Raw genomic sequence first — 27,938 nt, 5'->3', positions numbered from 1 at the left:
TAAGTGGGGGTGGGAAATGTGACCGTGAGGCACCTGTGGTGCTGGTACAACACTCCAGCGTGATCTGACAATCTGCATTCATGCCCATCTCTACATGTGAGCTGTTAATAAATTTGTGTCATACTTTACCTTTTTTGTTTCATGATAATTTGATTCCACTGTTTTCATCTTTTAAATTTGTACCCTGGAATATTCTTAACAACTCAGGAGAACACTTTTTGCATAACGTAAAATCTTTAATGGAAGAGAGTTGCCTCTGGAAGATCTTACAGGAGGGGCATTTAACATTTTGTTCCTCTATAAGCATATAATCTGGTGTGTGTGTGTCTCTGTGTTTTCTGCCAGAAAGCTGTACTCCGTTGGCTCAACTTGCTAGTCACCCACTTTTCCTTATTGTGTCACTTCAAGTTTCTACATCAGTGATGGGGGGGCCATAAAGCTCTACTGATGTCAGATTGCAGAGCCCTTGAGCCATAGCTAGGGCTCTGCAATGATGATGGAAATGGCAGTCCAGTAAAAACAGGAGGGCTACATGTCCCCTACCTATGTTCAATGTCATGCATAATTCTCGACTCATGTTCAAGGTCATACATAAGTCAGTATCTTTAACTTTCCCAACAAGAATGCCAATAGCATTAAACTTTAAATTCCTGTTTGTATTTCTTTGATTTAATTTAGTTACACAACCCCAGGACAGTTTTTAAAATAAATTTGCATTTCTGCCATATATGAAGGATCCTTACTTGTCCCATTCTGCTGCCCATGCACAGTTTTGCATCTTGCCTTCAAGATGAGACATTTTCTGTCAGTCTGTATGAGAATTCTCACAGATGTGAGAAGGAGTTTAGCAGAAATTCTGCAAAACTGTGATGGCTACTGATTTATTTCATTGACTTTTCAGAGTTAGAAGTGTTGGTTGGATTATTTGTATCTTCTTGCTGAATAAGACATTCCTGTGTTTGCTGTGTGTGCACCTTTAGGATGCAACTACACAGTGGGGAAAAGCTGCTTTGATTTGAAGTACTGTATTTAAAATCAGTCCTTGTTAGTTTCCATGAATGAAATTGCGGTAGCTGTCCAGATGAACATGAACAAGTACAGTGGTGCCTCGCTTAACGTTTGCTTCGTTTAACGTTTTTTTCGCTTAACGTTTATTTTTTCAGAGGCAGATTGTGCTTCGTATAACGTTTTTCCCTATGGGCGATTTTCGCATAGCGTTTTTGGGACCATGCTTCGCTTAACGTTTTTTGTTTTAGGTCCCCTGCTTCGCTTAACGTTTTTTTTTGTTTTCAATTTAAAAAGTGTCTTAGAAGGGTCCAAAACGGTTCTAAATGCTTGGATTCGTTAGAGGACCCCTTAAGTCATGTGCAAACCTGATTTGGCTTTGATCTGACGTTTCGTTAATTTTTTGTGAATTTTTGTTTTTTGGCCCATAGGAACCAATGGACCTGTCAAAATCTGACAGCTCCATGCTTTCCTATGGGGGAGAAAACAATTTACAGAAAATTAACGAAAGTTCAGATCAAAGCCAAATCAGGTTTGCACACAACTTAGGGGGTCCTCTAACGAACCCAAGAATTTAGAACAGTTGCTGAGTCTTCATTAATTTTTTGTGAATTTTTTCTTCCCCCATAGGAATTAATGGAGCTGTCAGATTTTGACAGCTGTCAAAAGTTGGGGGAAAAAAATTCACCATTAATTAACGAAAAGTCAGATCAAAGCCAAATTAACTTTTGCATCCGTTTTAGAGGGTGCAGAAGCTAATCCAAGCATTTAAAACCATTTTTGACCCTTTTATGACACACTTAATTTTGCAAAAATTGACTTCGCAAAGCCATTGAAACCTATTGAGTCAGCTACAATACATTCCAATGGAGGATACATTGTATCGTTTAACGATGTTTCCTATGGGTTTTTTCGCTTAAGGACGGCAATCCGTGCCTATTGGAACGGATTAACCGGTTTCCAATGCATCTCTATGGGAAATGGTGTTTCGCATAAAGTTTTTTTCGCATAAGGTTTTTTTTTTGGAACCAATTAAAAACGTTATGCGAGGCACCACTGTATTTTGTTGCAGGAGTAAACAGGGCAGAGGCAGAGAGTTGTGAAGACCCATTGTTGTACTCTATATGTCTGAAGAAGTGGACTCGTTCACAAAAACTCACATTAAAATATAACAGTCTTTAAGGTACCAAAAGGTTTTTTGTCTTTTTAAATTTTATTTTCATTTGGATTTTGCCTGGTATACTTGCACAGACTAACATGACTACCACATCTTTGAGACTTGCAATTTTCACTGGAACTATCCTTCTCTTCGTGTATTTTAATTTTTATTTAAATTTTCCGAGGTGACACTGTACTTACCTGAATCAGCACTAACTTTGGAAAGCATCGAATTGTGTTCCCTGTGTCCCTTGAGCTAGTTTGTTGCCTTCGTATCCACTAAGGAATGCTGCCTCACTGGAAATGTTGAAGTAAATTTTAAATTCTGATCTAGTCAGCCTTGATCCATAGAAGGGGGAGGATGATTTTGTCTCCCACCTCCTGCAGCAAAAGGTCTGGGACAGTTCCTGTTGTCATATGCTAAGATCAAGGCCCTGCTCTCCTAATCACCAAGAGACAGGAGTTATCCCCTTGTATTATTATTTTCTTAAATTATGTAAGTATTTGCATTCATTATTATATAATCTGTGTTGGTTGGAAATCATTCCAGAGTAACTTCCAAAAATTGTTTCCCTTTTATGCTTAAGATATGTATTAGTATTTTGACAATATCTGGGTATTTCCTGAGTCAAGCTGATGTCAAAAACATTACATTTTAACAGCTTTCCTAAAATTACTGTTTACATTATAATTAATTATGGTTAAGGCAAAAAAGAAAATAAAGGCTAGCTTTTAAAATCTAAATAAACATACAACAGTTTCTTCTTTTCTCTGACTAACTCTGAGTAAGATCTAAACTATTGCCTGGGAGTAAAGTGAAAATCTATTTAATTGTATATATTTTTGTCTTCTAGGCAAGAGCAGGTCAGCACTCTGTATCAGAACATCAATATAGTGGAACCACGATTAATTCAGCCTTATGAACATGTTATTAAAAACTTTATTCGTGAGATCAAGCTTCAGAGTACAGAGATGGAAAACTTAGCCATAGCTGTAAAAAGGTAAAGTCACTTTTTCACATGTTTCAATTAAACCATTATTATCTCCAGTATATTGTTGTTGCTTAAATTTACATGCTGTCACTGTTAGCAATTGTTAGTATTCTTGCATCTAGTTCCACTCTAATTTGATGAGGATTATGCTGGACCTGTAAAAGTGCTTTAAAAAAATAATAAATTATAGCCCCAAAATTCCAGAAATATTGCATTTCTGCTATAGTTCTTGGCTAAAATGCTATTGCTTCACATATTGCTTGAATCCATCAGTTTCAATGGGCCTACTCTGGTTGTGACTTGGAATTGGTCCTTTTAAGGAGAAAGGCGGGATAGAAATATTTTAAATTAAAAAAAAATCTGTAGTTTGGTGAAGTAGTTACAATTTTCTGCTACAGAGCTGTACTGCATGCGTGTAATTACAGGTGCTCCAGGATGGATTCCTGTCAGTTAAAATGGTATCAAAATGCTGTAACTGTGTAGTGTAGATACACTCATCATTTTTACAAAAAAGGATTGCAATACTTTCAAGGCACTTCTGAAATTAGGGATGTGGAAAGTTTGTATTTCTTTTGGGTTGTTTTTTCAGTTTCTTCTTTCATTTTCTTTCCATTTTGTGTTTTTAGCATACTGATCCTTTCATTTAACATGGAGAGGGAAGCCTCTTTCAGGTTATTCTATCTCAGGTTCCCTATTTATATTTCCTTGCAAGTAGTGCACATTAAGCCGTATGAAATGCTTTAAAAAAAAACCTATTGTATTCCAAAAAAGCACAGAGACAAGGCATCAAGGAATCAATCTATTCCAAAGGCAGGCGACAGTCCACAATGTAGAACAAATCGTCATAATACCTATGAATGTATTAGTTTATATTATCATATTCGCATAGCCCAATGTCACACTGGCACAACTAGATAAAAGGTCCATCCCCCTCTCCCACATACTTCACAGAAACCAACAAAACAGTCCCCAAGCCCCCAAGAATAAATACACAGTAAATTAACCAAATGATATTTTTTAAAAATCAGTCAAACCCCTCACACACCCATATGTGGAGAAAAATAGCAAAGTAAAACACATACACAAAGTCTTCTCTCCCAAAAAACAAGAAAAGCCAGTAAGCAAATAAAAGTGAAAATATGATTAAAGTTGTCTTCCCGCTAAAACCACAAGTATTAGAATATGGGAGATTTCCGTCCTTGCTACCACCTGATGCCTTCTCTTCTCAAATCTAGTGGTCAAGGCACAGCAAAAATAAAAGAGAGAGAAAAAAGGAAAAAAAGAAATGGGAGAAATCCCCCCCAAAAGATCAATCTAAAAGGCAAAAATTAAAGGTTCTAAGATGGGGGCACAGAATCAGGCAAGTAGACAGGAAGCATAGCAAGATGGAGGTCACTAGGAAGTCATTCAGCAGTATACCATAATCCCACCCACAAGCACAATTGAAACAAAAGACCACTCCTTAGTGGGTTCTAGGCCTTTCTACAGATTAACATTTTCCTACCCTGCCCTGCCTGCGTGTTTTGAGTGGGTGATGACACCACAAAATCTTTGCAATATAGGGCCTGTAACACTACAGTGGGGTCTTGACTTGAGAACTTAATCCGTATTGGAAGGCGGTTCTCAAGTCAAAAAGTTCTCAGGTCAAATCTGCATTTCCCATAGGAATGCATTGAAAACCATTTGATCCGTATCTGCTCTTTTCCGTCCATAGAAACTAATGGGAAGCTGCTATTCCGCCTTCAACCACTAGAGGGGGATATTTTGTTTCTTTTTTTCTTAGGTCAAGAAAGGTTCAGGGAAGGCAGGCAAAATACAGTCCAGGCAGTACCAGGCAGTCTGAAGACTGTCTCCCAATCCACTCTAAACGCTGGGAGGAGTGAGGAAGCAGACAGGCACCCTTTTCACTGGCCAACAGTTAACTGAAAGTTCAAATTTTGCACTTTCCCTGCCTCCCACGTGGTTTTTTTTCAGTTCTTAACTCAAATCTAAGTATGTAAGTCAAGTCAATATTTTCCTATGAGAGCGGTTCTTAAGTCAAAATGTTCTTAACTCGAGCAGTTCTTAAGTCAAGACCCCACTGTATTGCATGGGAAATTATCTTGCTATTTAACATACAAAAAGGTGAAAGAAAAGTTATGTGTAAGAAGCAAAAGAAAGATTATACATACAAAGGGTGAAGAAAGAAAGGTTAAATGAAAGAGGGATACATAAAAAATGTCCTCTCTTTAGTTAATGTAGATCATTTGTGTGAAGCTGTGTTCAGGAAATCAACAAAACAACTCCAAATAAACTCAGCTTTGTGTGTGTGTGTGTGTGTGTGTGTGTGTGTGTGTGTGTGTGTGTGTGTGTGTGTGTGTGTGTGTGTGTGTGTGTGTGTGTGTGTGTGTGTGTGTGTGTGTGTGTGTGTGTGTGTGTGTGTTTTTTCTTATAAGTAACTATGAAAGTCTTGTTCCTACCTGGCATCTCTCTGTAGTCAAAGCTAGTATTCTTTGTGGTGCCAGTCCATACTGAATGCAATGCTTATGACCAGGAAGGCAGTGCAAAGTATTACTTTTGTGTCATGGTTGCATGTTGTGCTCAACTTTATCTGCTATCATATTCCTTAGTTATGGCATCATGACTGTTGAAGTTTTTATATTTGGCTATCATGAAATGCCTGGCAGCTCATAGTTGTACCTTAAAAAGCAAAGCAAAACTTACAGGAAGAAAGGAAATAATTTATGTTTATAGACTGTTTATTAAAGGTGGTTCAGTATGATTAGAGCAGCATGGCATCCAGGCCACATGTGACTGCTGGAATGTGCTGGACATTTTCATAATTGGTCTTATTCTTGTATATATTTACTCTTCCTTGTTCTGAAGCAGTATTGTTTAGGTTTGGGCTCCTTGAAATTCTGTTGATTGTTTTATCTGGATGTTTATGCTTTAGAGCACAAGATAAAGCAGCAATGCAGCTTGGTGAACTAGAAGAGGAGATGGACCAACGTATACAAGCTGCAGAGCATAAAATCAAAAAGGAGGTAAAGTGCCACTGCTTCTTCCACTACTGTTTTAGAAGTGGTTTCTTTTTGGAAGAAAAGATGGCTGCCAGCCGATGACAGCCTGCCCTGTCTCTCTCCCTTTTACCCTTTATCTTGTTTTATTTTCATTTTAACCTCCATAATATTTTACTTTTTAAATCTCTATCTATTTTACTTAACTCCGGACCATTGAGATAAGGGCTTCTTGGGCTTTTTATTTTGTTTTGAGTTCACATAATTTGGCTTGCCGTGGATAGTGTTGAAGTCCGGTGTCGGGAGAGTGAACATTATGGGGAGGAAAAAAGAAATGCCAAAGAACTCCTTCAAATTCTTCTGCCAAGGTCACTAAACAACTGCAGTTGGATCAAGTAATGGCCTTTACCATATCTGAAACTGTAAGTGATTTAGCTAAAAATGCTTCATCGAATAGATTTTCAGTACTGGTAGCAAATCTTCAAGAAAACAATGAGAATAAGGGTGTATTGGAGGAGCTACCCCCCTCTCCCTGAATCAAAGGTAACCATGTTGGCTTTGGATCAAAACTCAATCCCTGCAGTCAGGGAAACCTCAGGAACCCCAGGAGGAGGTGAGCAAAATACCATGGCCCCGGAATACGTGGGGGTGGCTGACCATCGGCTATTGACACAGCTAACAGAATAGTTGGGGGAACATTGTGTTATAACGGGAAAGACAGTCCTGGCTGTTTTCCAGAAGCTCCAGCATATCACTGATCAGCTTGATACTCACCAGAAGTCTCCAACCAAAAAGGGAAAAGAACCCCTATATCATCATTCACACCCTCCATATCTGATTTGGGAGAAAAGCAAGAGGTTTAACCTAGGTGGAGACAGAAGAGTTGGAAAGCCTTCAAAGGTGAGTCCAGCCGGTGCACCCACCTCACGGTGTCTTCTAGTGACTCATATGATCTTAGAAGTCATGGACAATCACATAAACAAAGGAAAATGGACAAACAGACAGAAGGTTCTTGTCTCTCTAAATAAATTTCTACGAACTGAAGTGAGCCAAATAGATCTGAAAAATATTGTAAGCTTACCAACCTCACGCTTCAAGATAAGGCTTCGGATGGAATTTTGTAAACCAACAATTCCTCTTATGCTGTTTAGAACCTTTTCTATAACAACTAAAAGAGTTTTCTCTGAAATGGAAGCAGACTCAAACCACCCTAAGCATGCCCTGGGGGAATTTCCAGCACAGTCCACTCCCTCGCAGAATACGTCAGTACAAATTGGCTCATGCCCAAGGCTCTCCCCATCTGAGAGGCAGACTGAAGCTTATCATCAACCAGCTGGATGACCCAGGACTGTGAGACTGACACCCTGGAAAAACTCAAGATGCTGACAAAGTACCTTGAAAACTCCCTTGACAAACTAAGGAGAATCTCAACTGTTCCAAATCCAATGACTAAAGCATTAGGTGGGTGAACTTCAAGACTGAAGGAAGAAGGAGGTGCCTAACCTGTAACATGATCCTAAAAGTTCTCTCAATTTCTACAAAACCCATGTTCAGGAGGGACATGGCAAGGATGCAACTGAAGCCCCAGATGAAGACCTATTAGTGCAGTTGGACATAAACAGAGATGAACCCGTGTCGGAAGCCACCACTGCTTTCAAACTGCTGCCCAGGGAGGAGCAGATAAAGATCATCATCAGTTTGGACAAAGTGAGGTCTCAATCTAATTGGCAACATGGAAATATACATCCTATCTCCAATCCACCCCCCCCCCCGACAACAAAATCATTGGGGCTGTTCCTATGCCACCTGCAGAACTCCTGTCTTTGACTACTGTACCTCAAACATCTCTTGATCCAAACCAACACTTAACCCGAGCACTAATTCATCATCATTCCACCTCTGATAATAAAGGAGAAGCAGAGACCCCCTCAAGAGGCCCAGCTGTGGATGGTTCTGATTTTCGAAATGTACCTATGCCTCTCCAACTGGTACCAAATCCAGACGTATCTGCTGTCCCCAAAACTGGTAATTGACTGAACATTTTCCCACCAAATCCTTAGCAAAAGAATATATTTAAAATCCTATCTTGGAATATTGCAGGTTGGAAAGGCAAAAGTAATGATAATGTTCTTCTGAATTACCTTAAAGCAGGGGTCTCAAACATGTGGCCCGGGGGCCATTTGTGGCCCGCCGGACAAAAAAACAGTGATTCCTATGGGGGAATTTTGCTGGACAATGTTTGGTCCCTGCTTCGCAAACTGATTTTTGCTAGACGACGGTTTTGATAGCTCCCTCCGCACTCGCAAACAGGTGTAACAGCTAAGCTTTGCAAGACAGCGATTTAAACCGCTGATCGGCGGTTCGCAAAACAGCTTTCCTATGGCCGATCTTCGCTAGACAACGACGATTCTTCTCCATTGGAACGTATTAAACAGGTTTCAATGCATTCCAATGGGGAAATGCTTTTTGCTAGACAATGATTTCGCTAAACAGCGATTTCAGCGGAACGGATCATCATCATCTAGCGAGGCACCACTGTACTCAATTAAGAGCTGGAAATGCAGCCGGCCCGATGCCATCCCACTGAAATTATTGAAATGCGATCTGGACTGGTGGCCTCAACATTTTGCTTCCCTTTTCACAGCTATAGATAATACTGAGATCTTGCCAAAATTGTGGACCAATGCAATTCTTGCCCCCATTTATGAAAAAGGGGACCCCCACCTCCCAGAAAACTTTAGACCAATCAGTTTATTATCATTAATTGGGAAACTCTATACAAAACATCTGTTAATTAAGCTTAATTTATGGATCAATAATCAGGCATTGCTTGGCCCTGAGCAAGCTGGTTTCAGGAAAGGTAAGGCCACAGTAGATAACTGCTTAATATTTTTGCATCTTATTAACAAAACACTTAAGCATGAAAATTCTAAATTGTATGTGGTTTTCCTTGACTTAAAAGCAGCTTTCAGTTTGGTAGATAGAGTTTCTGTGGGAAAAACATGAAAATATGGGCATAGATAAAAGACTCCTTTCCCTCATAAGAATTTTAAACTCAGGCACAACATGTCAAGTTCGTGCCTCTTGGAAAGGTAAGTTAACTAATCAATTTCCAAACAATAAGGGAATGAAGCAAGGCTGCGTTCTTGCTCCCTCCCTATTCAACTTATTTATGAATGACCTAGCCCCCTTTCTAGCGAGTGTGGAGGGTCATCCACCAAAATTGGGGATGCATCATGTCCTGTTATTGCTTTATGCAGATGATGCTGTTATCATCTCACGCTCCCATCCAGGTTTGAAATGTTTAATAAACAGAACTGTGGAATACATGGACAAAAACAAAATGCAACTGAATTATAATAAATCCAAAATTTTGGTTTTCTCAAAGTCGTGGAAGCAACTTCAATGGAATTAAAATGGACACAAAATCTCTTGAGAGTTCTGGGAACTTGTGTAAGTTCCTATAAAATGCACATTGGAAGGCCAGCTACATCAGGGTAGAATTAGCTAAGGATGTTCCCTTGTTTATCCACCCTCACCAAAGCCTAGCACTTTTGAAAAACAACACTCAGGAGGCGATCTTTAAGTGTAAAAAGGTTTTGTATATTTAACTCACATGAACAGGCATTCAGTAGGTTTCAGGTTGATACAAAAGGAAAAAATAGTAAAAGCAAAGGTTTCTTTCCTCAGCCCATGTGGCTGGGAGGATCTCTGGGGTTCAGAGATCCTGCCTGGAGGTCTAGCATCTTGCAAGGTGAAAAAGGATCTGTGTTACAAAATGGAGTTTCTCAAACCGTATGGTGAGAAGGGGAGTGACAAGGGGCGGAGCTTATCTAGCCCGCCGATCAGCTGTTCCGCAGCTACAAAATGGCCGCCGGAAGCCCCAAAATGGCCGCGCGCAGTGTTTTCGTGCCCTCGTAAAGCAAGGGGAAGGCGCGAAAATGGCTGCCGGCCATAGGGAAGCATCGCTGAACGGTGAGTATTCGGCCCAATTGGAACGTATTAAACCATGTTTAATGCGTTCCAATGGCTTTTCCTGCCCTGTTCAACGATGCTTTCACACAGCGAGGGTTAATCCGGAACGGATTAACCCTCGCTGTGCGAGGCACCACTGTATATCTAAGTAAGATTAATCCTTGCTTTCAAGATTGTCATATATTTTATGTAACCCTAAATATGGGTTCATTAGCAAAAGTAAATTGAGCACCATTCTGGTTCTACCACTTAAAATGGGCCATAACTGGTTGTTATATTCTTGCTTAGCTATTGAGACACAAAAAGCAATTTAATCCAGAAACGTGCATTTCTGATCACAGATTACGTTGGAAATATCCCTGATCATTTGGTTTTGGTGTGAAGTTTTGTGAGGAGATTGTGCTTTATGAAAAGTAAGGGCTAAATCAGTGGTTCTTAACCTTTGTTACTCAGATGCTTTTGAACTGCAACTCCCAGAAACCCCAGTCAGCACAGCTGGTGGTGGAGGCTTCTGGGAGTTGCAGTCCAAAACTCCTGAGTAACCCAAGGTTAAGAACCAGTGGGCTAAATGATCTAGGTGTTGAGGACTTTTGATCCCTGCAAGAATAACAATCAAATGTCTAGGTTATCTTTCTCCAAACTGGTTTCCTCTAGATGTTTTAGATGCCAGCTCCCAACAGCCCCAGCCAGCAGGTCCAGTGGTGAGGAATGCTGTAAATTGTAGATGGAAGAATGGGAAGGCCCACCCTAGAAAGATGATCATCTGTTAAATCAAATAGAGTCAAATATCAAGAGGGTGGCTCATGGTGACTTATTCTGCTTATCATTTTCTGAAATTACACTTATTGTACTGTGTTCTGCATGTACATACTTTGAAACAGTATGACACCCCAAATGTAAATGCAAGGCCACTGTGATATTTACCTTGTGGGATAGTGCTGATTATAAATTTTAATGGTGACCAAGCACATTGTTTTCATTGACACCAGACTGACTGATGACACAGTGAGATTGTAATTTGTGTTCTGCACAGCCTAGCAATGTTTTACAGCTCTTGGAAATAAAATTTTAAACACAGTGCCTTAAGATGGGCCCCAAATATTTCTGATTATGCAGGAAGTAGAAGAGATATGCTCTTCCTACAGTACAGTAAATTGCTTATGTCCAGAGTTTGGGAATATTATTTACCTGGATTGTCAGTCCCAGAGTCCTCCTGGTAATGTGGTCAGTAGCCCTAGGGGTCTGGAGGATCCTGGGAGATATCAAGCTGTCAAATATATTTTCCTTGTTCTGTCCAAGTCTGCCCTTGGTAACTTAACAAAAATGTGAAATGTTACAGGAAAAACAGAAAGCAGAAGAAGCTCTCAATGATCTCAAGCGCCAATATGAAGCAGAAGTTGGAGATCTTCAAGTGACTATAAAAAAATTAAAAATGGTATGTAGCATTGAGTCTGTGGCCAGGTATTTGTAACACATATCTTAAGGCCTGATTATCTGATAACCTTCTTCCATGTTTGAAGTAAATAAAAAGATTAATTGAGAAAAGAACTTGGAGGTAAGAGTTGAACTTCATTTGTTTAGATAGCTGTGATATTTCCATGCCTGGAATAGTGTCTCTTGCAACATTGAAAGTAAGTGATTGAAAAGACAAGAGGGTGTCTGGTGACCTGTCGCACTGGTCCTGATGTTCTTATGAAGGCTAGAGATGGGAAAAGTCACTTTTTTTTTTTTTACTAAAACTGCCAAAATCCTTTGGGTGATTCTAGTAATTATAGTCCAAGAATGTAACTTTCCCCAGCTCTGATGAAGGCTTAGGTCTTTAGATGCTAATGTGTTTATTTAGTTTTTTCTGCACTAAGTTAACCATTTGGAGGCCTGTCTGTTTATTCTTGTGACTGGGATCCTGGATTTTGTTCTGGATGCATCCCTATTTTGCTTTGATAGATGCTACTCATATAGACTTCAAAAGTTTCTTTGATGCCAAGTGTCATCAGTTTCTTGAAAAACCATGGCACTGGGTTAAGAATGCAACTTTTTGAGAAATACTATATGTATTATCATCAAGTACATGCAGTGATTGATGCTTAAAGCTACTTAAGGAGGCTTATAAATAAGCACATATCCTAGTAGCCTGTAGTAAGCATGCAATCCTCTTTTTCTAACCAGTTGAGGAAGACCTGTAAATTGGAAAACAATTGGTTCTCTGTCGTTCAGCATACCGGCATGCTACAAATGGCTGACATTTGTAGGAATAGGCAAGCGGTCCTGTGATGTTCCTGTGGACTAGTAAATTTTAGAGTCTTATTTCGATCCTGCCTCAGGGGCTTTTAGTGGCAAGGGGGAACCCCTAAATGACTTTTCATTTTCAAACATGATTTCCTTCCTTTCCACTGATCTCCACACACTATTATGAGTTGGTCAAATATACTGTATTGCTCAAATATACAGTGGTGCCTCACTTAACGATGTTAATTGGTTCAAAAAACACACACATCGCTATGGGAAAACATCGCTGAGCGAAACACCATTTCCCATAGGAATGCATTGAAAACCGGTTAATCCATTCCAATGGGAACGGATTACCGTCCTTAAGCGAAAATGGCCATAGGAAACATCGCTAAGCGAAACAATGTATCCCCCATTGGAATGCATTGAAGCCTATTCAATGCATTCCAATGGTTTTGCGATGTCCGTTTTTGCAATTTTAAGTGTGTCTTAAAAGGTTCAAAAACAGTTTTAAATGCTTGGGATCGTTAGTGCACCTTCTAAAATGTGTGCAAACTTAATTTGGCTTTGTTCTGACTCTTTGTTAATTTTTGGTGAATTTTTCCCCCCATTGAAATGCATTGAACCTAAGTTTGACAGCTGTCAAACCTGCAGTTCAATGCTTTCCAATGGGGGGGAAAATTCACCAAAAATTAACGAAGAGTCAGAACAAAGCCAAATTAAGTTTGCAAATGTTTTAGAAGGTGCACTAACGATCCCAAGCATTTAAAACCATTTTTGAACTTTTTAAGACACTTTAAAAATAGCGAAAACGGAACATCGCTAAGTGAAACAGGGGACCTAAAACTGTCATCGCTAAGCGAGGCAAGGTCCCGAACATCGCTATGCGAATTTTCCCCATAGGAAACATCGTTAAACGGAGCGCAAAATCACTCCACAAACTCTTCACTAAGCGAATACATCGTTAAACGAGGCAATCGCTAAGCGAGGCACCACTGTACTACAGTATATTGGTCAAATGTACTATATATACAAATATATATCATACCAAACACACTTTCTTTACTATTTCAGCTTGAAGAACAATCCAAAAGCATTAATCACAAAGAAGATTTAGTGGCAATGAAGATGAAGATTCATGAGCTGACCTTGGTATGAATACAGTATCTTACAACTTCTTAATTTAGCATGGTGACACAGCCTGTCTTTCTCAACATAACTGGTATCTTTGCTGCCTGTAACAGTTAAGGAATTTGCAGGATGATGACATTTTCTTCAAAACTGTCACAATTGGGTGGTAGTCTGATTAGCATTTTGGGGAGAGAAGAAATGATATTCTTTTTGAACCTGGGCGTACTGTATTTTGTTTATGCTTGCTTACCTATCGCTTTTACATATTAACAACAGAACCTGAGATACAACAGAACCAACAGAGACAGGGTGTAACTATTCAAGCTGTTTCTTTTTAGTTTTCACTGGAATAGTTCCAAGTATTTCCATCCTGTTCCATCCTGTAGACTCTGTTCCTTAATCAATGAGACTTAGCTTGAAGAAAATGCAGCAAGAAAGAACAACAGGCACCACATATAACACTATTCCAGATGAAAGAAAATGACATGCCCTATGGCACCTTTAAGACCAACAGATTAATTACTTAAACATTTTTAGACCTCAGCTGACTTCAGCCAAGAAACCACCAAATGTAATCCTTATTACATCATAGAAATGCTTGTGACAAAAGTAGAGTTGAAGAGGTTTGTTTCCTGATTTAGGATTATGTCATATAGTAGTTTAAGTATTGAAGTGGAGCTAGGGGGATCCAGTTCTTTTGTTCTTCATAATCTTACTGGTTTATTTTTTAGGAAAACCAGAAACTTAAAAAAGAACTTATGGAAGCACAGACAAATATAGCTTTCCTTCAGAGTGAATTAGATACCTTGAAAAGTGATATTGCCGATCAAAGTTTGAGTTCAGAAAGGTAAGAGTCATTAGTGGTCCTATCTGTTGGAAATGTTCTGTAAATTATGTGCATACACAAGTGTCTGTTACAAGAAAATAATTGTGTTAATTTTGCTTTGTAGAGACCTAGACATGATCAGAGGATACACAGAAGACAGAGATAGCTTGGAAAGGCAAATAGCAATGCTACAGTAAGCTGCTGAACAATTCACTTTTTAAATAAATGAACTTTAATGTTTAAAATATGGTTGCCTCAGGTAAAATAACAGGGAAGAACACAGGTATCTGTTGCTGCTGTGAGGTTTCTCTTGTGCTCTAACTTGCTATTGAATCAAATTGTTTGGTGTATGAAGTACCTTGGCCAGATTGTTGTATCATCTGCCTAAGCTTTTTAACTCTATAGAGGGGATATCTGTGAAGATTCTCAGTCATCCAGCTCTGATTATCTGGAAGTTTAGTCATGGCAACTGGACTTCTTTCTTGTCGGGTTGAAATGTTTCATTGAAACACTAAGGCAGAGACTGATCCAGCCGAAAGACCGGATACCAAAACACAACAGGAGCAATATAGTATATGTGGTCCAATGCAAAGAGGAGTGCTTGGAGCTCTACATTGGAGAAACCAAACAGACACTTAACAGGAGAATGACCCAGCACGGGAGGAGCAACAGCTCAGGACCACAGTCAGCAGTGTTCCTTCATTTGAAGGACAAAGGACACTCATTTGATGACCAAGATGTACTCATTTTGGACCCAGAAGATAAGTGGTTTGAGAGAGGGGTAAAGGAGCCAATACATGTGCATATAGAAAATCCCTCACTCAGCAGGTGTGGAGGCCTTAGATACAACCTGTCTCCTATTTATCATGCTGACCTTTCATCTGTCCCCAGAAAGATTAGGACCACACTCACCAGAAAGACCACTGTTAATGACCGTTAACGACCCATGACAATGGGGGAAGAGGGACTGCAAAAGTGGGATTATCCCTCACCCTCTGTCCTTCTGAATCACTTCTGAACAAATTGACTGGCATTAAATCACTTTTAAAAGAAGGAAAATAATAAAATATTATGTTTTCGACAATAGCTAAATTGACTGTGAAATCATGAGATTATTCTAAGGATTTTTCTCTATACAGGGCAGAGGTAGGAGAGTTATTGGAAAAGAGTTAACTATTTAATTAACTCTTATTGAGCTCAATGTGTGTGTCTCTGTATGAATTCACTGACCGTTTAGTAACTTCCAATACCATCCCCAGGGGGATGGTATCTAGGCTCTTCTGGGATCTTTCAGGTCATTGGTGCCTTGATTGTCCTTTTAGTGGCGTTTCATATTTAAATAAAACAAGATGGGGCCCCAAAGCCACAGAACATTTCCCCGCATAAGGGTGGATAAAAATCATTCTTTTTAAAAATAAATTTATATCAGGATTTAAATTAACATTTTTTTTAAAATTTAAATTGTCCAATAAATCCAATATTTAAAATTTAAATCATGATTTAACTCAAATCCACCCTGTCCCTCCCATAATGGGACAATAGAAGATGTAGCCACACAAAAAGTCTAAAATGATACTAGTGTGTTTATGTTTATGATTGTATGTATGCATATTTACATTTTTTCTGCTTTAAAGTGATTCCCCTAGAGGTGAAAAAGATTAAACAGAGTGGGTAGTTATGTTAATATATTTCCTTATTGTTCCTGATAATGAGATTTTTACTGAACCATTATGCTATTGGAGTGAATCAAACACGAGAACGATCTTGATTAGTTCCTTCCTCTCTTCTGGGTTTTATAATGTCAACAGATTAAATGTGAATACTGTTTGCTTTTCCTGGCTTGTTTTTTTAGATCAGCTAACAGGAAACTTCATGACAGCAATGATGGTTTAAGAAGTGCACTAGAGAACAGCTGGAGCATATACAACAGATCACTGGTAGGCCCTAACATCACATAACCAGGATTTGTAAATTATTGTGCAGAGTATACATGTCTGAACCAGTCTATTGATAAAGTGAAGACTCAGGAAACATAAATTCACATCTCTATCTGACCTTGGAAGCCTGCTAAGGGTTAGCAACCAAAAAACCCTTTCCTTGAACATCTCTATACTTTGAAAATCCTCTTAGGGTCACTGTAAGTCTTAACTGCGCATAACACACATATAAATATTTGCTGTTAGCCTGCCAAGCTAAGCCATAACCGTCCAGGATTCCCACCAAAATAACTGACTTCGTGGTCCTGTGCATGTTTACACTATACTGTATATGCAGAATTCCACTTAGTTTCCATTGAGTTTATGGAGGCTTATTTCCCCCAGCACATGGATATGGCATTGGAAGTTGACAATGCATCCTATGCATGTTTACTCAGAGGGAAACATCAGAGACTTCAGTAGAACATTCTTCCTGCTTAGTGGGCTTAGGCTTGTAGCCTGATGGTTCCTATGCAGGGGCCTAGAAAAGTTACAAGTTACAAAAGGTCCCAGAATCATCTAGCTATCTATGCCGGCTGGGTGCTACCTGAAGTCCCAAAATTGTTCAAGATTTCTTCCTAAATATTATCCAAGGAACCCTTTGCTTCTGTCTCCCAGAGTGTACATGTAATAGACTGGAAGACAGAACAGCATTTTTAAATTACTCAAGACAGATATATATATTTTAAATTGCTGAGTAAAGGACCACTGTAGCAGATTTTATGACTGGAATTAGAGATGTGGTGAGTCGTCCCACTTCATGAGTCATCAAAAGTTGATGACTCGCTAAGCACAACATTGCCCCCATGAAGTGACAAATAACGAAGTGGCGGGTTATTAAAAAAGCCATCCCCTGCCCCCACCCCACCCCCGCTGCCACCACCACCCGCCGACACCCCCTTACCTAAATGAAGCCATAGCCACCATCTTTGCAAGGGCCAGCCAGTCTCCCGTTTTACACACTGTGGCTGCGGAGGCCAGATGGAGACCTTGGCAGTGGCAATTATGGTAAGGGGGTGTCGGTGAGGGTGGGAGGGGCTAAAGTAGGGAGAGGAAAGGGTGGGGGGTAGGCTGTGGGGGTGGGTGGCTGCCTATCGGGCTGCCAATCAGATGATCAGCGGCCAGAAGGCAAAATAGTTTTGGTTTTTAAAAAAATTACGAAGGACGAATAAAAACGGGAAAATATTCATCAGTTTGTATTCGTCAGAACTTAAAATTTGATGAATAAGGATCAACAGATATTTAACAAATCGGCTATTTTCGTGGATAAAGCTGATCCATATTTATATTCGTCTCCATCTCTAGTTGGAATCCTCTTATTGATTTATACTTCCATAAGGGAAATCACATATTTGGTAGTAGATTGCTGCCCATTAATGAGGTGCTAGCTGTGTTGGGCAGTTGGGCTCACACTCAGGGATGCAGCCAACACTTTGATGGTATGGCCAATTTGGTGCCAAGACTTACATGATATCTTTTATGCAAATATAAATCCCAATAGGAGTCTGTCCTGTGCAGTTAAATGGTAGTGAAGTACTTACTATAGCTTAGGATATTATAAAACAATGAAGAAATGTCTGGATCTGGGAATAATATTAGTTGAATGAAAAGGATAACACAAACCATGTTCCATGTTATACTGACAATTTTTTTCCCTGCATGTATGTTTTTCAGCGTCTCACAAATATTTCTCCAGGGAATACACTTTCCAGAAGCAGTCCTAAGCTTAGTGGGGGCCAGTCTCTCCAGAATCTTCAGTATGACAGGTAAAGCTGTTCTCATTTTACTTGGTAAAGATCCCAGCTTGTAATGTACTCTTTATTTTTCAAACAGTACATTAGAAACTATGATCCCAAAACAGTGCTCTGCAAGCTTCAGGTTTGTTGTATCTTCTTTGGATTGGTTGGTTGGTTTCTTTTTAGTGGAAACCTAAGATACCTAAACTAGACTCATGCATTTAGAACTGTGCCTCTGCGCATGTTTAGAAATTAGGGAACTTTGTTTTTAGTATCAGAAAGTGAATGGATCCTATCGTCCAGTCTCAAGAGAAGCCCACTGCTAGTTATTTCTGTCATTTTGACAGCCTAATTTAGATGAACAGAACCATTTTATTGTTTCTATTAAAAAACTGGGAATCAAAAATCCTTGCTAATCTATTGCCATTCACCTGGACGATTTCTCTGTGGATCTGTATCTAGCTTCCAAAGAACGCACGACTTGTAAGTTCAGCTACAGTAGGCCGAGACTTAGTTCTTTATTTATTTATTTATTTTAACTACAACATAAACTTAAAATACATAAGCCAAAATACAAATTAACTGTGTTCCCCATCACCATAGACAGGACCCTCTTCTTCCTCCATCTATATTCTTCTCTTTTTATTGTCCTATATACCTATACCACCTTTTTTGTTGTTGTTTCATACTGAGAATTAGTTCTGACCAAACAGCTATATTTAGTATTACAATGTGGTCATTTGATTTCTTAAATGTATACTTAAAAAACAATAACACCAAAATGAAAAACCAACAATGGTAGCAATACAGAGGTATAATACAGACCTGCATTGTTAGAAAAAAAATGGTACAATATGTACTGGAATATTAGAATGGTTAATATGAAACATTCCTAGATAGACTACTTTCATCTGTGTAGGTTCCTTGGGCCGATACAGCACCACTCATTTTTATTAGTTGCCCCATTTAAATCCAGGAGAACTGGTAGTGTGCAGTGCCTTTCTGAGAGATGTAAAGAGCATAAGCTTGCACCACTAGACTTCCATTTAGTTCCAAGAAGCTCTACGTGCACCAATTGGCCGCCTAACCCATGCTGCTCTCTAGTGGAGCTAATGATAATCTAGCAGCAAGCAACATTCATTTGTTAGCCGACTCAGGAACAATTAAATTCAATTTGACCTCAGTGAGATGAGGGACAGAATACAGCTCTTTTCCTACATTAATTGTTCCAGAATGGGAGTCCAGTATTTCTATTCAAATTTGTGGTTGGCATTGCAACAGTTTCCCTAATTTGAGGAAGGCATTTTTCTCTGTGCTTTCAAAGCAATGTTTTTTGCAATATCCTTCCCTTGAAAGCACGTTTCAATTAAAACATATTTGTTGTTCCTTTTTAATGTCCTGAATTTGAAGGACCTTTTTTTCATGTTAGCAGAAAGGCTGTGAGCATTAATGAAGTCTCCAGTGATTTGCTGTTATGCTGTCTTTAATGCTTCCATTTTTACTGTGTCTGGAAATTTGGAAGAAGTCATTTAAATGTAGATGATGATTAACTATGAGTGTTAGACCTTGAATTTGTATGGGCTGTTTATTATAATACTATTGGGTCAGCAGGTGGTTTATGCAGAGATTGGTTCAAATGGTAAAGTTTTAAGGCCTATTTTGCCGGAGAGATTTCTTTTACCCTTTCCACAACAATGTATGTTCCATTGATTTAAATGGGTCTATTCTAACTTCAACTTACTTTAATATCATGTACAAATTTAATTTCAATGGGACAAAGACATTGACCAAACTTTGTAGGAAGAATTTTCAGAAATGGGGGAAATGAGTTCAGCCAGCATGTTTACAAGCATTGGGGAGAAAACTCAGCTGAGCATTCTATTGCACTCAAATAATTATTCCCATTCCTACTTCAGATCCTCAAGAAAAGTCCAGGATGCATCCCTTGATAGTCAGTGCTACAAGTGATTGTTTCTCCATGTGTTCCAAGCAGGTCATCACATTCGTTGTATTTTGATGAAGACGATTCTCTAGCACTTTGTGATCCTATGCAAAGGGCCAATTGTGAGGTTGACAGCCTGCCTGAAAGTTGCTTTGACAGCGGCCTGTCTACACTGAGAGATTCAAATGAATACGATTCAGAAGTCGAATCAAAGCATCAAAAGATTTCTCGAAAGTCACGGTGTCCACAGGAAAGCTTAACAGGCGACGCTTCTGATACAGACGTAAGTTTCAGGATTATGGCATTTTAAAAAGTGTTCTGAGTCATGTCTGGAGGATGTGTGATGTCAGAGACAGGCCTCTTCTGCATAGGGAGTCCTTTTCATTCATATAACATATGAAGGAGGCTGTGGTGATATGTAGACTCAGGGACAGAATCTTTAACTTTCAGCTCCTCCTTGTATCAGTGTAATACCAGCCAGCCATTGTACTTAACTAAAAGCTGACAAACTGATATCACTTTTCAAGGGCATCCAAGAAACAAGCCCAGCTCAATAAATGAACACTGATTCTGAGACTATACTAGAAATGTATGTTTCTTGGTGTTGTGGAATTGTGATGTGTAGGTTCTGAATTTACAGTGGTGCCTTGATTTACAACCATAATCCGTCCCAGAAGATGATTGTAAGTTGAAATGTTCGTAAGTCAAATCAGCATTTCCCATTGAAATTCACTGAAACCCAATTAATCCATTCTGGCTGTTTTTTGGTTGTATGTAGAGGCGCCGGTTGTAAGTTGAAGCATTCGTTCCCATAGGAACGAATGCAAAAGTAGTTAATCTGCCCTCTACCATTAGGGGGAGAATTTTTTGTCTTTTAACCTAAGATGATTTAGGTTTAAAAAGGACAGGAAAGGAGGGAGGGAGGGAACAATGGGGAAAAGAGGAAAGAAAGAAGGTCATCACTGGGGCACACAGACTCCTCAGACAAAGGTTTGTGCTTTTAAGCACAAAAAGAGAGAAGACACAGAGAGAAGACAATGAGGGAAGAGAGTTTGGAGTCTAAAACACATTTTAAACCTACACATTTTACACCAACACATTTTAAACCAAACCAAGGAACTTTTAAACAAAACACATTTTAAACCAAACACCTTTTAAACCCACCCACCAACACCTTTTAAAACAAAAGAGAGGTCACTTAGCTTTCGGTGTCTTGTGGAGGACATCACAGTGACTTCTGGCTGGAGGACAGGCAGGTAGGTGGTGAGATGGTCATCACTGCGAGGTAGAGGTCCCCTCCTTTGGGTCATCTTCTCCAGGGGTTCCCTGTCACTGTCTCTTGGCTGCAGGCTCCATCATGGTTAAAAAAAATCTGTCCAATTTTGACTGCTTCATCCTGTGCTGCAGAATCTTTCTGTTGTTGTTCACCATGTCCATAACTCTTCCTGTAACAGTCCTGTTTGTGTGGTACCTCTCAATGAAATCCTGGCACTCAGTCAATTTCTTGCAGATGGATCTTATCTCCTCACTGCTAACCTTCCTCTTCCTCAGTGGAAAGCTCCTCCACAAGAGCCTTCTGCTGCTCGGTTTGCAGTTCTGCAAGTTCTTCTGTGGTCAACTCCTCTTCGTGGTCTTCAACCAGCTCCTCTACATCCTCCTTGTTGACATCCATACCCATGTCTTCACCCATGGAGATGATGTCCCTCACTACCTGTGAATCGGTTACCTCAGTGTCACTGTCTGTGGCACATTCTGGCCACAATTTTCCTCCAGGCTGAGTTCAAGGTCTGAGTTGTGAGATCTTGCCAGGCCTTGTCAGTGAGTCTGACGCAGTGGAGGACATTGAAATGTGTCTTCCAGAACTCCTTCTGAGTCAAGGATGTCTCCTCGGTGATATTGAAGCACCTGGTGAAGAATGCCTTTGTGTACAGCTTCTTGAAGTTGCTAATCACTTGCTGGTCCATGGGCTGCAGAAGAGATGTTGTGTTGGGAGGGAGGAACTTGACCCTGATGAAATCATACTCCTTGTCGAGATCATCCACCAAGGATGGGTGTGTGTGCTGGGGCGTTGTCCATGAGCAGAAGGCACCTCTCAGGAAGCTGGTTGTCAGAAAGATATTTCTTGACAATGGGTGCAAACACTTCATAGAGCCATTCCAGAAACAGCTGTCTTGTCATCCAAGCTCTTGCATTGGCCCTGCACATGACAGGCAGTGTGGTCTTGTTAACTTTCTCTCAGTGAAATGGGTGAGGAGTCTGGGAGTGGTACACCAGGAGAAGCTTGATCTTCAGATCGCCAGTGGCGTTGGCACACAGCAAAAGGTTTGTCCTTCACAGGTTTGTGGCCCAGCATTTTCTGTTCCTCCTGAGTTATGAAGGTTCTCCTTCATAAGAGAGATAAGGCATCTTATTCCAGAACAGCCCAGTCTTATCACAGTTGAAGACTTGCTGGGGGAGGTAGTCTTCTTCCTTGATGAATTTGACAAAGTCCAACTTGAAGGCTTCTGCAGCTGCATGGTCAGAACTTGCAGCCTCCCCATGTCTTATCATGCTGTGGATGCCACATCTCTTTTGGAACTTTTGAAACCACCCCCTGCTGGCTTTGATTTCTTCTTGCGCTGCACTTCCAGAAGGGTTTCTTTCCATTAAATCATTGTGCAGCTTCTTGGCTTTCTCACAAATCATGGCTTCACTGATGCTTTCAGCTACAGTATTTCTCATTCATCCACATCAGTAAAAGTTTTTCCACCTCTTCCATCAGGGGTGGTCTGTGCTTTGTTAGGATTGTAACTCCTTTTGCCACATCAGTTTCTTTCGAGACATCTTTCTTCTTTAATATGGTGGAGAAGGTTGACTTTGCCATCTTGTTTTCAGTGGCCAGTTCAGTCACACGCATGCCATCTTCATGCTTTTTGATGATGTCCTTTTTCATTTCAATGGAGATGATATTTTTCTTCCCTTTGTTCTGCTTTTTCTTTGGAGCCATGGGTAATGTTCAGCACACCACAGTACACAAACCCTAGGAGCCACAGAATCCAGCAACCATTATTCCAGCAGACTCCCTCACAACAAAAAGAGAGCATAGAGAGAGAGAAAGAGAAGACAATGCGGGGGGGAGACTTGAGTCTAAACTCCAATTTTACACCAAGTCAGGAAGCACAGACCAGCAAAGAGAGGTCACAGTACACAAACCCTAGGAGCCACAGAATGCAAAAATAAATAAATAAATAAATAAATTCTACATTTTAAAATTACAGTCTAATTTTCACAATTTATGTTAATTTAATATTACAGTCTACTTTTCACATTTTAAATCCACATCATAAGACCCACCAGAGCACAGAAACATAACCCCCACCACCTAGCCGCCTAGAGTGGTCCTCACCCGACCAGATAGGCAGGATATTAAATAAATAAATAAATAAATAAATAAATAAATAAATAAATAAATAAATAAATAAATAAATAAATAAATAAATAAATAAATAAATAGCCCAAACCCAAGCTGCAAAAACCCTGTACAGGGTACAGTGTACCCTGGGTGAGTACAGTGTACTCACCCAGAACAGGCAGTCTCTCTGCTTTAAAAAGGAAAGTCAAACATCCAAAAAGCAAAAATTAAAACAACAACAACAAACAGCCAAAAAAATACAGTACATACAGTACAGTACCAGGCAGTATCAGGCAGTCCAAAGTCTCTCTCTGTATCAACACTCTCTAACCGCTGGGTTGAACTAGGTACAGACAAGCAGCCTCTTCACTGACCAATGGTTAACTGAAAGTTCAAATTGCCCGCTTTCCCCACGTTCCCACATTTTTTTACCTCACGACAGAAGACCGAGTTAGGTTGTTATGGGGCGTTTTAACACTTAGTGATCTGCACAGGTCCCTGATATCCGAGATGAAGAAGTGTATAGTCCTGATGAAGCCAGTACAGTGTTGGACTGGAAACCCACCCACCCAGTCAGCCGAAGCAGCTCTGGAGCTTCAACAAGGAAATGCATCCCAGTCATGTCTCCCCAGGTATTCCCTGCCATACGCAGGCACAGCCCTTTTTGTGTCTCATAGTGCTGCTCAGGAAAATGGTTTTAAACATTGCAGGTTGCTACTGAAATTTTGTAGCCTACTGCTGAATCTAAAGAAGCAGCTGAGTAAAGCTAACCTGCAAGCCTTATTGTCACTGTTAATCTGAAGAGGAAACCTTCAGTAACTATCCTCTTCCCAAGTGTTTCTGTTGTGTTTCTCTTCCTTAAACCTTGATTGTTTACTGTAGAGGATTAAGTGTTTTTTTTATTTAAGGGTTTTTAAGTACTGTTGTTTAAGAAACTTAGGCCTAGGGGTTATTAACCATTTGAGAAACAGAGCTGTGATTCTGTGATGCTGTTGCTGTAGTACTGTCTTATTAAATTAAGTCTGAATAAATATTTAAATAAAAGAAGGAATTAGTGAATGATTTCTATTTAATAATTTTTAAAGAAAATAGTCTGAAATAATATACAGTGGTGCCTCGCAAGACAAAAATAATTTGTTCTGCGAGTCCTGTCGTCTTGCGAAATTTTCATCTTGCGAGGTGCATTTTCCCAGAGGAATGCATTGAAATTTAATTAATGCGTTCCTATGGTCCAAAAAACTCTGAAAAGTCACTTAGCAGGTAGGGAGCTGGGGAAGCACCATCAGAGGACTGGTGGGGCAAGACTTCCCCAGCACCAATTTTGAATTTCCTGCCCTTTTCCCCTGCCCTTTTCTGTTTGGAGGCTTGCCTCCGATGCTGCTCAGCAAGCCTCTGAACAGAAAAAGGCAGGGGAAAAGGGCGGGAAATTAAAAATGATGCTGGGGAAGTCTTCAGAGGCTTCAGAAGCCGGCAGTTGTGGGGGAACCCCGCCAGTCCTCCGATGGTGCTGGGCAAGCCTCCGAAGGCTTCCCCTGCACCATCGGTGGACTGGTGGGGGTCCTCCACAACCATGATTGCCTGTTTCGGAAGCCTCTGAAGACTTCCCCAGCACCATCAGAGGACTGCCGGGGGACCTCTGAAAGTGGCGATCGCGGTTGTGGGGGATCCCCTCCAGTCCTCTGATGGTGCTTCCCTAGCTCCCTACCTGGTAAGTAACTTTTTCAGAGTTTTTTTGGCCCATAGGGACGCATTAATTAAAATTCTCAGTGCATTCCTATGGGAAAACATACCTCTCAAGACAAAAATATCTTCGTCTTGCGGGGCACCTAAAAACTCACAAGATGCTTTTGTCTTGCGAGTTTTTTGTTGCCCGAGGCATTCGTCTTGCGAGGTACCACTGAATGTGGCTTTCACAGAATGAATTATATTTTGTGAAATAAAAATAAATTTTATAATTAAAAATCTTCTAGTATGTATTAGTATATGTGCATATATTTAGGGCAGTGAATTCATGTGCATTTCAAAATTAATTTTTAAGGAATAATATTTAATAACTTAAAAAACAATTTTAAACTGCATATAATGAAATCTTCTATTAGCTATATGTATATATTGCATGCATATATTAAATATATATTTCCAAATATGGACTTGCTTTTGCATATTACCTATTGACTGAGATCATGTTGACATAGCTGTACTTAATGGTTCCATTAAAGTGCTTCTTGGTTTATGTTGGAAGCAATGCAGTGTGGTTCTGGAATAGAAGGATCAGCCAACAAGTTGCTGTCATTGCCTGGGAGAATGATCAAATGTGTCCATAGTCCTTACATTGTTCAGGGGGGCTTCTTCTGTGCCCTTCCTCTTAAAGTGCTGAAATACTGTAATCTCTGAAAACAAAGTAACGATTTTAAAAATTAGCCAATTAGTCATTATGGCCTTAACCCCTTGGGAGTGCAGTCCCTGAGCGGATGTCCAATCTGACGACATTCTGATCCAAAATATTTCAGTTTAAAAGTGGATCCTAAAAGTGACTTCCTCACTTTTTGAACAGCAGATTAAAAAAAAAAAACCAAACAATTTATATAGTGCTTTGAAGTTCCCATCAATTTCAAAATATTTTTTCTGTTATTCTCTGAGAACCATAAAGCTCTGTTGGGCATGTTAATAACCATGTGGGTTTTTTGGGCCAGGCAATAGAGACCACAGTTTGAGATACAGTTAAGCACACTTACTAGGACAAGAGTCTGCATGGCCATTCAGAAGTAATTCCCATTCAGTATGATTGCCTTGCATTGTGTGTGGCAGTGCAGCCCTTAAACCCGTGGAAATCATTTGGAAAGTTACTGTGGCTTGGTGATGATACTAGGATATACTAGAAGAGCTTAGTATGCTGTTAACATTGACAGTCTAATGTGTCTATGTGTGTTTGTCATATTTAGTCAGACTCCACAGATTCTAACTCCAGATACCCAAGCTCAGAAAAGGCATACAAGATAGTCCTTGCTGGGGATGCAGCAGTTGGAAAATCCAGCTTCCTTATGAGACTTTGTAAAAATGAATTTCGGGGGAACACCAGCGCAACTCTAGGTATGTTTCTTGTATTTTCCTTCTGTGGTGGGCATTACCAGTTGTCTTGGTGGCCACAGATTCTTTATCAATTAGGGAAGACAAACATGTAGAGACTGCAGTTTCCCCCCTTTTAAATTATAAGCAGCAGAGATCCTCCTCCAAGGAAACCTGCCTCTTAGCCGTTGTTTTGTGTCTGACTGGTCTAAAACCACTGCAAAAACTGACCACTGAATTCTCAATAAATCTGTTATTCACTGCCTTTTTGCTCTAATCTGGTTTGTTGGATAGTTTTCTTGTGTTGCTACATCTTTGCCATCATCTAGTTCTTTAAATGATTCAAATTGATGTTGTAAATTTCTTCCAAGGGGTTGACTTTCAAATGAAGAGGCTTATTGTTGATGGGGAACCAACAGTGCTACAACTGTGGGACACAGCAGGTCAAGAGCGGTTAGTATGTTTTAAAATTTTTTTAAATAAAATGTCTTTATTTTTAAATGGTTGTTGAGTCATTTCAGATGTGGCAGCCCTCTAAAAGGTCCTATCCTTCTGCTGGGGCCTTTGCAAAGAAAATGCCTAGTTTCTTTTATTGAGTCAATGTGTTTTTTTCTTAGAGCCTCCTCTTTTCTTATGGCAGTTTTTGAAATACAGTAGGACCACTGTATCCATGGGCTCAGCACCCACAGTTTCACTTATCCACTGCCTGAAAAAAATTGATAACACTAAATATTAAAAAAACAAACCAATCAGAAATACACTTTCCCAAGGGGTATTACCAAAACTAGCCACTAGATGGAACCAGAAATTATGCCATATACAGGTGGCTTAATGGAAATGCACTTGTGGCCTGACGTCTCCAAGGGAAGCAGCTTTTGGTGAACTTGAGAAGCTGTATTTGTGGGGATGGGCTGGCAGCAGCTGCTGGTTTCAGGGAAACCTCCCTTGCAAACAGGAGGGCAGGAAACCCGGTCCCTTGTCAAGACTGGGTTACAACTCCCTCTGTCAACCATGCATGGATACCAACGAAACTGCTTTGCTTATCCACTGTTAATGGGATCTGTGGTGGTGGGTACTTGGAACTGATCCCCCTGTGGGTACTGCAGTCTTACTTATTTACAGTGCAATCCTGCAGCGCATGTTTACTGAGAAGTGAGGTGTGTTGTGTCCCAAAGTACTTAGTTACACGTATGTAATTTTGGAGGTCATTCATAGGGATGCTGTAAGTTGGAAGTGGCTTGACTACAGACGTATGTAATGCAGAGCACTATGGTCTTAGTTTATTAAAACTGGAGTTTTACCAAGGCAACAAAGACAATGTTTGGGGTGACTAGAACTTCATCTGGGAATGTTTTATACAGCAGTTTATGTGGCACCTGTAACTTTATACAAGTCGTCAAATTTATGAAGCATATTCCATTTACAGAATGGAAAATCTGTACCACAAGACTCCAAAGGCCTTACCTATTTTGAGTAGTCTTTGGTTTTCTAAGGAAAGAATAGATCTGCTGGCAAATC

General features: G+C 39.9%; 1 protein-coding gene across 2 annotated transcripts in view; it reads left to right on the top strand.

Moving 5' to 3' along the window:
• The window catches only part of RASEF (RAS and EF-hand domain containing), a 53,834-nt gene that overhangs the window by 12,484 nt on the left and 13,412 nt on the right, over positions 1-27,938 (top strand). Inside the window, exons 1-13 of one of the 2 annotated variants that reach the window (XM_072992253.2) lie at positions 2,080-2,188; positions 3,018-3,164; positions 6,088-6,178; positions 11,466-11,561; positions 13,427-13,504; positions 14,215-14,330; positions 14,434-14,502; positions 16,162-16,246; positions 17,960-18,051; positions 20,015-20,246; positions 23,849-23,986; positions 26,297-26,444; positions 26,792-26,873. In XM_072992253.2, the coding sequence (XP_072848354.2) occupies positions 3,136-3,164; positions 6,088-6,178; positions 11,466-11,561; positions 13,427-13,504; positions 14,215-14,330; positions 14,434-14,502; positions 16,162-16,246; positions 17,960-18,051; positions 20,015-20,246; positions 23,849-23,986; positions 26,297-26,444; positions 26,792-26,873 (1,256 nt within the window). In that variant the 5' untranslated portion in view covers positions 2,080-2,188; positions 3,018-3,135. Of the gene's footprint in view, positions 1-2,079; positions 2,189-3,017; positions 3,165-6,087; positions 6,179-11,465; positions 11,562-13,426; positions 13,505-14,214; positions 14,331-14,433; positions 14,503-16,161; positions 16,247-17,959; positions 18,052-20,014; positions 20,247-23,848; positions 23,987-26,296; positions 26,445-26,791; positions 26,874-27,938 lie in introns of those variants that run through there. The other variant, XM_072992252.2, reaches the window with a different exon arrangement.

The sequence above is a fragment of the Pogona vitticeps genome, chromosome 2 (genome assembly GCF_051106095.1).
Source record: "Pogona vitticeps strain Pit_001003342236 chromosome 2, PviZW2.1, whole genome shotgun sequence".
NCBI classification, from domain to species: Eukaryota; Metazoa; Chordata; class Lepidosauria; order Squamata; family Agamidae; genus Pogona; species Pogona vitticeps.
Note: the sequence above shows the minus strand (reverse complement) of the source record. Positions and strands in the feature narration are given on the sequence as shown.